Source organism: Mustela erminea, chromosome 3, assembly GCF_009829155.1.
Source record: "Mustela erminea isolate mMusErm1 chromosome 3, mMusErm1.Pri, whole genome shotgun sequence".
Lineage (NCBI taxonomy): Eukaryota > Metazoa > Chordata > Mammalia > Carnivora > Mustelidae > Mustela > Mustela erminea.
This window is the reverse complement of record NC_045616.1, coordinates 115,348,519-115,361,432: the sequence shown is the minus strand read 5'-3', so window position 1 is coordinate 115,361,432 and position 12,914 is coordinate 115,348,519. Positions and strand designations below refer to the sequence as shown.

The window sequence follows — 12,914 nt, the reverse complement described above, 5'->3', positions numbered from 1 at the left end:
CCTGCACAGTGGGCCACACCACACGATGCCCAGTTCTTGGAGCAGAAGCACACAGAAATGCAGGACACACAGATCTACTCACTGGCATAGGGCGAGTTGGCAGCTGAGCCGTTGAGGAAAGTTGGGGAGCCGCCCAGATTGGACATGGCGGCTGTGCCGTATCCATTCATGCTCGTGCTGACGGAGTTATAGTTGGTCTGCTGCGGGGTGGTGCTCGGCACGTACCCATGTGGGGACACGCTGCTTGAGTTGCGGGTGAAACCTGAGGGGTGGGGGCAAAGCTGGGCATGAGGGTGACAATCCGGGAAGGCTCGGGGACAGGAAGGTCTCTGGTTCTTGCCCCATCGCCGCGTCCCAGAGGGAAGGGGCCGGGTGATTCATGGGCGTGGGCTGGTGGCACTAGCTCTGTGATTAAAATGGGAAGCGAGCAAAACACACATTTCTTAGGAGATCATAAATACTTAGCGGGGCCGTGAGAAGTGGCAATGCAGGGCCTATAAATTATCATTTTGGAGCAGAAATAAATCCCAATCTAAGAGATGTACCCTGGAGTTAACAGGTTCCTATTCCCTGGGCGAGGATGATGTGCTTTGGCCCCTCAGAACTTTAATTCCAGCCCTCTTGGCGATCTGTCATTCATGGTTTACGGTGAAAAGTCAAATGGAGAGGAGGCTAAGTGCATGCGTCCTTCCCAGCCTCCGAGAGCACACTGCCAGGCGTGACAGCTATCCCCCCGAATCCACAGCAGTGTCTGATACAAACTAGGAATCCCCCCTTTGGGAAAAGAAAACGTTTTTAAATAACAACTCTTTTGTGTCAAATAAATGGCGGGGTCTGGGGGCCGGACGGGAGCATGACAAAGTCTGAGGTTGGGAAGGGGCAGGGCCATGGAGAGGGAGGAGGGCAGGTCCCTGACCCTGGTTGGTGGCCTGCGATGCCTCGGAGACGTTCACAGCCAGCTGTCCACTGAAGGAGTTGACGCCCATCATCCCTGCGTGGACCGAGGTGTTGGTGAGGGCCGGGAGCTGGCTGTGGTTGCGGGGGACACTGTACAGGGCCTCCGCGATATCAGCCGCTCTCTTCAAAATAATCTCCTGCAAAGTAAAAGGAATATCCCCTTTAGCGACGCCTAGTCATCCTCCCAGGAAAACCATCCTTTCCAGTGTTTATTCTATGCCAGACTCGGTGCTCAGGGCATTAACTTCCACACCTCTCAGCAAACCTGGAGCAAAGCTGGGACAAGTGACATCATCGTTGGGCCCATAGTGCACATGGGGGAGCTGAGGCACAGAGAGACGTGAAGCGCTCACACTTAAGGACACTTGCCTGTGTAAGGACACAGCTGGGCTGCATAACCTTGTTTGCCTGACTTCGAAGGGCCACTGTCTGAGCCGTCCTTCCACACTGCCTCACTGCGTAGGACAGCGTGGGGTTTCCCTTCGTGGCCAGTAACACACAGGAACCCCCTGACCCGTCACACACACACACACGCAGAGGCGGCTTCTCCTCTCCCTGCTAAAGTTAAGGCCGGGTTGTAAATGACTCCTTGTGTCCCTGACTGTTCATGGAACTCTGTCCTCTGGACACTGATTCAAGGGACACAAAAAAAAGAGTGAATGATTGCTCAGACTCCTCGTTTCCAGAGCAATGTGAATCCTATATGGAGACTCGCTCCGTGACTAGAAGCAGACAATTATATTCAGGTCTTATTATGCGTTTTAGGAGAAGAAATTAAACCCCCCTCCCCTTTCCTCCTAAATTTGCTTGAAAACCTGAGAGGAATAAAATAAAACATCAGTAACTCTCTTCCTCAATTATGAAGCACGCTCCCGCGGAAGATTCACTTTAAACGGAGTACCTTTTCTCCTGAGGAAAATGATTCCACAGAAAAGGCCGTAAAAGAGGTACAAAACAGGAGAGAAGCACTGATTAGCCTGACGTGTTACGTCGGGATGGCCCTGAACTCACGGCAAGTGGCTTTCATCTTCTTGGCCCTTCCTCGACGCACTGTGGACTCTGCGCTCCTCCACGGAACGTGGAGGCCCACGCAGGTCCGAGCCCCCGGGCCGCTCACCTGGTTGTTGTGTGGCATTCCGTAGAGCGCCTCCACCAGATCCGCGGCCCTTTTGAGGATGACTTCCTGTCAAGAGACAAGCAGAGGCAATCTTCCCAGTGACGGCCAGTTGTTGTTCCCTTTTCACAAGATCGCGCTCCGGCTCCCTCTGGCCATACTTGGCGAATACACTGCTTTCAAGGCAGTTAGCTCGGGGAACCCCAGAATGGTGTTAAATCACCAATTTATCCCTGTTCACACACACACTTAATTGAGTCAAAAGGTGAGCATCATTGGTACTGCAAGATAAAATACATCACTCGATAGTCTGCCATGGGCACGATAAAGCACTCATACGTTTATTGCTGAATACAATTGCGAGGTCATTTACTAGATTACTACAATCGATGTCATTCAGTGCATGTTATGAATCCCTAAGATGTGTTTATTTAGTACTTAATTGCTTATTCCAGGAACCATGACCTTATCAGACGGGTCATTTTCGAGGGATTTCCAATCAATCTTTGGCTACTAGAAGCATGTAGCATTAAACTTCTTTTGTTTATCTCCCTTGTGTGGCAGAGCCAGGATATAAGGGAGTGATGGAGTAAACCCACATTTCTGAGGCAATGCGCCGTTGGTCAGAGGCCCTTACAAAAGGAGTCTCCTGCCCCCGGAAGCTCCCTCTGCACCACTTTTCATGACTGGCAGAGTCTGTTTCTTTTATAACAATCCTTTGCTGTTGTTTGTCATTTCAGGATTGTTTGTCATTTTCCCCATTTGTTCATTCACTCTTATCCTAGATATACGCTCTGCTTTTCATTCCAGAAGAAAAACTCCTTCTTTTCATCGAGGTAGGCTTTCATATTTAGCCTGCATGCTTATTTCTTTTTTATTTTTTATAAACATGTTTTTTTATCCCCAGGGGTACAGGTCTGTGAATCAGCACTCACCAAAGCACATACCCTCCCCAATGTCCATCACCCCACCCCCCTTCTCGGAACCCCCCTCCCCCCAGCAACCCTCAGTTTGTTTTGTGAGATTAAGAGTCACTTATGGTTTGTCTGCATGCTTATTTCTAATAAACAGCCCACTCTACAAAAGTGTGTATGATGGTAATTTTTGTCTTCAACCCAAAGAAGTCGCTCCCTCTTTGTTCTGCCCTTCCTGCAGATTAATTTCTACTGGAAGATGAAGAGGAAAGTAAAGCTTGTGAAATGGAGGCTTATCAGAGAAGCAAACCTAAAGGTTCAGCCTGATGACCAGAGGGGGTTTGTAAGAAGTTATGTTTACATTTTTTTGGTGGGGGGGGAGCATAAGTAAAGTTTCAAAAAGAAGTTTAAATTTAAATATTTTACACAGTAGATTTCCACATGGAGAAGCAACGGAGTTCAATTTTCATATACTGTAGACGCTGATCATAAAATAGGGATATAATTACATTCATTTTGCTGTCACCATAGCCTCTTCAAAAATCCTCGAACAACTCTTGAAATGACAAGCTTTTAGATACATATTAGCATTTTTCAATTTTAAATTTTCTATAAGATAAAATAGTTGTCATACTGCAGTATCTACCTATGACATATATAATGTCCTAAATTCAAAAATGAGATAGAGGGGTTTTCTCTTCTCAATAAACATTTATGCTTGCCTTAAGTTGCTAGACCCCATTTATAAAACAGTTCAGTTATTTTTCATGTAAGGAGTCAAAAGCATTATATAATCAGTGGAGTTTGAATCAATATATCTGAAATAATTTCTTTATTTTTTTAATGCAAGCTACAAGATAATTTACCACTTTTTGTTCCCAGTATTGTCTGACCACAGCAGTTAATAATTTACTACAGTATGGCCACACTAAACCCTATCCCCATATCAAATTCGGCCTGTGCTGCTTTCACTAAAACCTCATGGCTTTTTCTGGCTCTTAGGAAAGATTAAAACAAAATAGGATCAAGTTAGTTTATTTACTAAGATTTGACTTCTCTGTGTCTACATTCATTTATTTCTCCAAATAAATATTTATACCAGTGTTTGGGTTTGGCAGTGAAGGTATTTTTCTTTCTTTTCATTTTAGGGAAAAAAACAAAAAACAAAAAACAAGTCTCCTGTTTGTCACAAGCAAGATGAGGTGCAGTCGGAAACGGCACTTGTAAATTTCAGTCTTGGAATACTATCCCCGAGGACTCTGCACAGTGCTTATTTTAATTAATTAAACAGAACCAGGGAGGAGGGAAATTCAAAATAAACTCTAAAAACTTTGAAATTTTCATAAACCTGAAAAAATTCCAACTGTTTGTGTATGCTATACATTTTACTCTCATATATTTTTGATGACAAAGTTTTCCAATGACACAATCCAACTGCTTCTTTTTCTGCTTATGCAATACTGAGAGCTCTAATCACCCTTTAATCCTTTGAAAATGAAACATGTGAGTCCTGCTTCATAAAGTTACATCCTTCTTCTACCCAAGGAGCTGGGTCACACTTTCCCACTAGGCACATGGCCATAGGAGAGTCATTAACCCAACATCATTTCAGACCAGTGGTCTTATGGAGAGTGAATCTGCATTTTTGTCCTGAAAGTGATTTCCTTAAATGGTACCTTGCCCCTACTAAAATGTCCTTTGCTGAAGAATCGACATAAGGATTTAAGGAATAGCCCACATTTGGTTCAGCTTTGCCAGTGTGATTCAGCTTCTATTAGCTATTTCTGCAAATAGGAAGAAGAAAGGAAATTTCTGGGTCCTCTATGAGTTAGTGCAATGGACCTGCAAGGTGCTTGGATTTTGGTGACCAGAAAATTGCTCTCACCTCCATGTCATTACGCTCCCAGTGAACTAGCCCCCAAGCGTGTTTGTGTTGGGGATCTAATATATTGCCTTTCAATCAGAGCTGAGAGCCACTGAACACACAGACAGAACATGACGAGCAGGTCAGGAAAGCAATAAAGATTTTACAGAGCTGTCCAAGGTGCTAAATTTACTCAATAATGGGTTTGGCACCATAGTGTTAACCTCTCATTTACTACCAGTTTGAGGGACTAAATTGAAGTAGCTGACTTCATTTACCTTGAAATGTATATTTTATGACATTATGTAAGTAGATTGAAAGGGCACTGCAGTTTTAACAATTTAAAGGCTAAAGCATGTTTAAGATGAAACTTGAATATTTATTGTATATTGCACTTAAAGTATATAGAATGTTAAAATGTATTGATTAAATTTGTAAAAGGCATTATAAAAATGACAGGTAGTATAAAAGATGTATGCCTTTTAAAATCAAATTGATAGTGTATGCTATCTCTTCTGTGGTCACAAGTGTAATTTTTTCGCAGTTTTATATGGTAATTTGAAAAATCTGTAATTTCACATTAGGAAATGATTGAGCCTGAGATGTTAAAAAAAAAGAAAGAAAGAAAGAAAGAAATTTCCCATAAGGGGAAGAACTGGATGTTTCATATAATCTTTTGTCTCTGAAATTGTTCCTAAAGTCTTATTTTTTGTGGCATTAGGAGAGAGTATAGTATAAGGATCCTTCCATTCTAATGTGCAATTTTAATATTTCTGAAAAGAAAGAGCACTTGACTAGTACTAATATCTAATTTTTCAAGGCATTTATTTGTCAGGAGAGATTTTCTCTTCTTTTCATAATGTTTAAAACATCTCCCAGCTTGCAGTTTAAAAGATGAAGGTAGAGATTAGATTCTTCTAAGATAATTAATCCTATCCTTGGATTAAAAAAAAAATCCCAGTAGGGAATAAAGAAGACAAATACTACTATCCTAAATATTGAAAAGCCCCAGAGTCTCCTTATAGAGCTAATGCTTGTTTTCCAATCTACATCCTTATTCAGACTATTTTTCTTTTCATGGCCTTGGATCTCCTCTCTTAAAGAAACAAAAAATGTTTATTCCTTAAAAACAACAACTTTCACTGATCTATTTTCTCTCACAGTTAAAAACTGGTTTCCCCTGTCCTATTAGGACCACTAGTTTATGATAATGTGAATGGGGTTCTGCAAAGAAAAAAGGGGATAAACTATTGAGAGTCTACAGAAACACTGGGGAAACCCAAATCTGACAAACAGTTAAAGCATAATTGTTATGGGTTTTTACTTATGCTTCAGAGCCTTTATAATAAAGATGCTGAATGGACTACAAATTCAGAAGGAAGATTCATCTTTACTTCCTATGTTGCAACTCCATCAATTGGTAAATAATTTTTGAGCTTCCCGTTGCCCCTATAGTCAACAAAACAACATTGCTCTCTAGCACTTTCCAAGGCAGAGTATCCTCCCAGAATTAAGGTACAGGGTTCTATGGGGTTACAAAAGATTCTCCCTATCATCCGGTCCTACCGTCTTTATCCAGTCTCCTCTCCCTACACATCTGAAGAACTGCTCTCTCTTCTGGTCTTGCTAGTCCTCCCTAGCCTAGAAGCAAAATGTTGGCTCTTTCCCATCTCCAGACCTTCTCTCCTTTCACCTTTTCTTTATTTGGAATGCTGACTTCAACCCGTGCCCATTCACAATGCCTCCTCATCCTCCAAAGCCCGAGAATGAAGGTGGTGTTGGTGGTTTGATTAATGATAAAAATAATTGTTGTTTATTGAAAGTGGAACATGAACCCATCCAGTCTTCACAGAGAGCCTGTTAAGGGGCTGTTTATACCACCATGTGGCAGAGGAGGAAACCAAGACTCAGAAAGGAGGGTCAACTTTCCTTGCGTCCACACAGCTGACGACTGGCTGAGCAGGGATTTAGTCTCGGGTGCTAGGTATCACAGCCTTTGCTCTGGAGAATTATGCTCTTCCATCAGAAGGAATTCTACCCTCACCCAGCTTCTAATCTCTCTCATTCCTCTGAGAAATGGTGCTGACTGTTCCCTCTAGCACAGCACAACAGTTGATGCTGTGGGCTCATTTTCCTCTGATTTTAACTGTGTTAGTCTTCACTCTCCACCGCTAGACTGTAGGCCCTTTGAGGCCATGAGTATCTGATCGCCTTCCCTAAGCCCCTAGCATAATGTCCAGTAGACCATGGGCCTTGAGAAATCCTTGTTGAAAAGTTTATTCTGAGATAGTTTCTGATTTTCAAAAGTACTAGCTTGATTTATATGATGAAATGACAAAGGCATATATTTGGCCTGGTTTTTAAAAACAGAAGACTTAAATTTGGTGTTCTATTTGGCTCCAGACCTTTTAATCCAATATATAAATTCCCCAAGGTCAAGTCTTGATCACTGTGGGGTTTTTTCATGACACTTTTTTTTTTTCTTTTATGAATTTGCTCTTTTACTCCTGCTGGCTTGTGCTTACATTTTAATTTTGTGATTAATATAATGAATCATGTTGGGTACAGACATTATCTCAAGTTATAGGCTGCTAACAACATGAGGTTGGTCTTGATGCACATCAGCCTTTTATTAACTGTACTCTTAGACCCTTAGAAATACTTAGGTATTTGCATAGTCTTGAGAACCAGGCATATTGTGTCTGATATGCAGATACGGCTAGTTCGTCTTTCTTTGGGGTTCATGATGGTGAAAACTCTGGGAATTATTCTGCTGCTATGTGAATCTTCTCCCCAATGTCTGCCCTCAGACGTACAGGCAATAAGCTCATATTCACTGGCCACATCTAATCTTCTAGGGTGAAATGGACGTTTGTCTAACTGCCCAATACGGCATCTGTTTATAAACCCAATTCAGTGTTCCAAGTAATTCAAACCCAGATGAGCAGGGGAGATGGCCTGAACTTTCCTTCATTCATAGCACATACACCAACTCATAAAGCCAGTGGAATACCCCTTTACCAACACAACATTAATTTCCAAATTTCTGAATCAAATTTTGAAGACTCTGGAGACCCCCTATAATATTAAGGCCCAGGGATACTTCAGCAGTTTGGGAGGACAATTTGTACTTGGCTTTATGCTCCCTCGGGCGGGAAATGTTTTGCAGGACGTAGAAGAAAACAGAAGCTAAATTACAAAGTCAGGTTGACTTGGGCGATTCCTGAGAAAGAAGCAAAATACCTTTCTGTCCCTACACATTTGCCTGACACGCATTTATTGTCAATATGCTTTGCTTTATCAGGAGATCCAAGATATAATGGCCCCAAATACCAGCAACATAAAATGGAGTGGGGTGGCAGGATCACTCTCGGGTTAGAGGCGATAAACATCTGTCAATGGCATCAGCATTCATTTTATTTGCCTCCTCACTCCAGAGTTTACCAAAGGGTCCAGATTTGGCAGAGTATACCCAGCTCACTAGCCTCTAAGTTCTAGCTCTTTCCCTGCTTCCTTCTGAAAGTCTGGGTGACACGGCTGATCGGAACGCCCGCAAGCTGAAAAACTGATTGGAAGTTCCTTGTAGCCCATTCCCTGCAGAGACTGATGTACAAAACGATAAATACTAGTTGTACTGAGAGGTGATTTCTGAGCAGGGTAGTTTTCTGTCCCAATGTCTTTGGTGTTTATTCAGCCTAATGGAAAATTCCACAATGGCAGACTTTGCATTCTAAAAAATCATATCATGAGGGCAGGGAGGGAAGGAGTAAAACAAACCCAAATAATACTTGAGGACTGTTTAGTTTCCGATCCTCTGAGACATTCCTCAAATTTTTCATTTTTCTGGTAATAGGAACTCAAAAGAGAGCTGACCGCAGATCATTAGAAACCTTTCGTGTCACACTTTAAGCACTCTTTACTCAGAAGCCCTATGACTGAGAAGAGTCACTTACATTTAGCATAGATATAATTAAACATGTTTCTGTTGAAAGGGGCATTCTCATTATGGCTAAAGACCACTTTAGAGTAAATTGAAATGGAAGGGAGGAGCATAGATGAGGTGTAGGTAGCAAGTGGTTATTTCTAGGGAGGCATAAAATGCCAAATGTGGAACAATTATATTTTACAACCCTGCATCCTAAAGACTTCATAGTATTTTACTATATAAGAAGTTTCAGCTGAAGCTTACAGAACGCTCGAGCACATACTTATTGCCCACAGTCTTTAAAGAAAAATAAAAGTCAAGCCACAATTAAAATCTGCAGAAATTTTCAGAACAAAGGAATTCAGTAATCTGAAAGATTCTACTGCTCTTAGTACAAAAGGCATCGAAGGCGTTCTTGTTCAGTCTAAAGAAAATGTGGGGGGTCATCAGCACCTTCTCTAATTTTAAAGTCGGTGTTCTCTCCAGATTAGATGAGAGCCCTCTTCCTACGCAAACATATCACTACGCACTATCATGCCACGTGGCCAGAGGCACGTCAGAGAGCTGTGCCTTTGTTACAAACATGGCATAGAAGACTTCTGAATCACATGAAATTAAAGTAGGTTGTAAGCTAAGGCAGCTATATCAACGTAAGACATACTAACTTACATGATTGACTTTTACAGTGGAAAGAAAAAGGCTGTTTTCAAGCAGCCGTTACTGCCTCAATGGGGAAAAAAAAAATCAATGGAAGTGAAATGAACAAGAGATTTTGTCTGAGTTGCAGTTAATACCACTGAAGAGCTATGGATAATAAAAGGTCAACAAATAAATTAGCCAGAGTGTTATGAAATGAATGATTTGGCTTCTAATTTTATTGAGTGAAAATTGTTCGCTGCCTATTAGACCAGGTAATTTTTATCTGGTGCCCCAATTCCTGTTCCGTAAGCAATAATATAGTTTCAAGAGCTGTCGGTTCGATCGCGTGACCTCTGAGAAGCCGGCTCGGACAGCTGACTGCTATGATGGATAACTAAGCTTGGTCTCCACAAGGTGCCAACCCTCCCTTTCCTACAAGGGGATCTCATAAAAGAAACATTACAGCTTGATTCATTTTACCAAAATGTTCGACTTTTCAAGTGTCAGCAGTTAAGTATAAATTGTGAAACCAGGTATTTCTACGAAGAGTTATGACAATGGCTTTCCCCCCTCTTTTTGGTCTCCTGGCATTCTCTTCTAAATGGTGTCATGGTAATTGGTGAATGGGAGCCTGGGGTGCTTCCCGCCACAAATACAGTGAAAGATGGTGTCTGCACCCTTGTGAATATGACCTGCTTGGAGGTACAGAGCTGAACTCGGTAACCTCTGGCCGGCTCTTCTTATTCCAATTCATTGTACTGGTTTAAGACCGACGCTCTGGGTTAGGTCCTGCTGAGTGGCCTTGGAAATCGACTTTCTGATCAGGATAAAAGTCTCTGCTTAAAGAGAAGGCTACGGACAGAGGTGCCTTTTTCAGGGGTAGGTTGTAAAGTCAGCACATGAAACAAAAACTGCCTAGAGTCAAAATTACCCTTGAAAATCTTTAAAGTTGCCCAAGGTCTGGGCTCCTAGAAACACAAAGGCCGAAAATTAACTACTTCTGTTTCTCTTTGTCTTTGGGTTGTGGATTCCCTTTCCCTGGGGCAAAGCAGAATAAATGTCTAGTTGGAAAGTAGAAGGACCACTGAGTAAACAGAGAAATTTATTGCCGTACCTATGTATCCGTACTTCTGTGTCTATGCGTTTGGGGTGTGTGTACACAAATGTACGTGTATATTTGTATTTCTGGACAAGTACATATCGTTAAACTTGAGTAAGTGATATGTGCATGCTGGAGCCCTGTTGTACTTCAAGGATATCCAAGGGAGGCAAAAACAGAGTTTGCTTTGGTTCTTAAACTGTCGAACATCATCGGCTATTATATGCACCTCCAGACGAATGATATCTGTAAATTCCCAGGGCTTTACAGATGGTCCTGAGTATAACTGCAATTAAAATCCACTGCCTCGAGACTGCCGGGGCTGTTCTGATTACTCTGATGTTTAATTGAAGTGTAACTCAAGGCTGGAAATAGTGAGCAAGGTTGAAGACCTCCCTCCTAGTGTCTGTTTCTAAGGGCTTCCGTTTAAGAGGAAGGTTTTGGATGGTGGGGAGGGACACAGGAGTTAGCCCCTTGTTCCTCCTGTGACTTCTCCCTGAACTGAGGAGTAATCATATTCAATGCCCCTGCCCACAGGGTGCAATGTGAAGTAGGGTCAACGTGATCCTCCTCCTCAAGAGCTCAGAGCTAAAAACGAACTCGGAAGAGTTTCCAGAATTCAGCTACGGCTAACTGCTATTACAGGTCCCAACGACAATGACTCTGCTGCTAAAGAGAAAAAGAATGATCTCCAGTGTCCGTATGTGCATGTGTTTAATTCACACTGCCAGCTGCCACTTTTGCTTGGCTCAGCCCTTTCTGAATTAAGTTCAGTCCATGCTACCATTTCCCTCTTCCTCCACCTCCCACCCCCACCCCAGTCCTGGACAAGCTTGAGGATGTTTTTAGGACTGGAAAGCAAAATCACCTTTTCTCTTAAAATTCCTTTTTCTTAGTTCTAGAACACAGTGCTTAAGGATACTAGCTCTGGGGCTCAGCATAGTTGGCTCAAATCCGTGCTCTGGTACTGACCAGCGGTGTGAATGCCTGCCTCGGTTTCCCCATCTGTAAAGCTAGGTTGATACTCACACCTGGCTCAGCAGATGTATAGTCCGTGCTTAACTGAGCCGTAGCCAACACTAATACTGATAACCATCGCTTGTTTCCCAGAGAACTTCTGCAAATGATCTGCATTCTTAGAGTCAATATGCACTGTTAGATTCTGAACGGACTACCAGGGAGGAAGGCAGGTGAGGTAGAAAACCTGCATTTACCAGTTGCATAAGCTTGAGCAGATTACTTGGCCTCTCTGGGCCTCAGTGTCCTCATCTCTGAAATGGGCCCAATGCAATAATGACGAGTGGAATAACGTACCAAAAAACAAGTCGAAGGGAAAATAACAGCTCTTGTGAGGATCATGGGCTTTTTAAATGAAACTACGATCTGTCTCCCTCCAGAAATGCATACTCCTAAACCCGCCCCCCCAAGGGTTCTATATTCAGTCTCGGGGGCGTACAGGACAAGGCTAAGCTCCCCCAACACAAGAGGCATAAGTTGAGGGGCCACCAAGCCTCTAACTTGAGCATATTATCAAAACAGGTTGTGGAATTTGCTTGTGAGGTTTCTGGCAAACACAGGGGAGAGAGGAGGAAAGGGGGCTGCATTCCATAATTTGTGCTTTGACAAGAGAATGCAGAGACAAAAATGTTTCTTGTCCTCAAACTCAAGTGTATGTTTTCCAAGAGTTAAATACACCATATGCTTTGCTTTTGTTTCTGTATTTTTGTCTGCGTCGAGTCATTTTGGTTCCTGGGTAAAATGCTAATAGAGTTTCCTCAAATGACAAACATAAATGAATGACCAAGGTGAGAGGGTGGCCAGTGTCACAGCGTGGAAGTTACAGATGACAGGTTCTTCTTTGCTCTTTCCTGAAACCCTTACTTATCCCCCTTTCTGCTAACAGACAACGTGGTTATGCAAAGATTTCTTATTTGTATTTTCACCAATGCAACTGCAGGTTTTGAATCACTGATAGTCTTTGCATAAAGACTAAAACAATAAAAGCATAATTAGAATACATTGTATACAGCCGACTCTAGTTTTATTTTGCCCCAGCTCTGTATTTATGATAAATCGCTAAACACAAACGCTCTTTAGGGAGGGTGATTTTGGGTCTCGTCTCTCCATTGAGCAAAAACAGTGCCTGTGAGTGGAGTCTGAATTTCCATTCTGCGAGTGTACAGTTGAACTGAATAATATTTGGCACAATGCAGTGCACAACCGAGCCACTAAATGGCTGATTTACTAAATTATTATTAGATGAGCCCTTGCTGTTCCAAATGAAAGTGCAGTCACTGTCTTCCTTCATGGTGTGTTCAAATTGTTCTGTGTTTAAATATTCAGCATGAGGCTAATGTGAACTGATGAACTGAGACTATAAACATTCACTTTCAATACAGATA

At 42.3% G+C, this 12,914-nt stretch overlaps 1 protein-coding gene across 7 annotated transcripts in view; it reads right to left on the bottom strand.

The window, feature by feature from the left end:
- The window catches only part of EBF1 (EBF transcription factor 1), a 387,792-nt gene that overhangs the window by 15,863 nt on the left and 359,015 nt on the right, over positions 1 to 12,914 (bottom strand). For all 7 annotated transcript variants that reach the window (XM_032337165.1, XM_032337166.1, XM_032337167.1 and 4 more), the window contains exons 12-14: positions 2,075 to 2,140; positions 917 to 1,094; positions 83 to 262 (exon numbers count right to left, since the gene is read on the bottom strand). In XM_032337165.1, the coding sequence (XP_032193056.1) occupies positions 83 to 262; positions 917 to 1,094; positions 2,075 to 2,140 (424 nt within the window). The remainder of the gene's footprint in view (positions 1 to 82; positions 263 to 916; positions 1,095 to 2,074; positions 2,141 to 12,914) is intronic.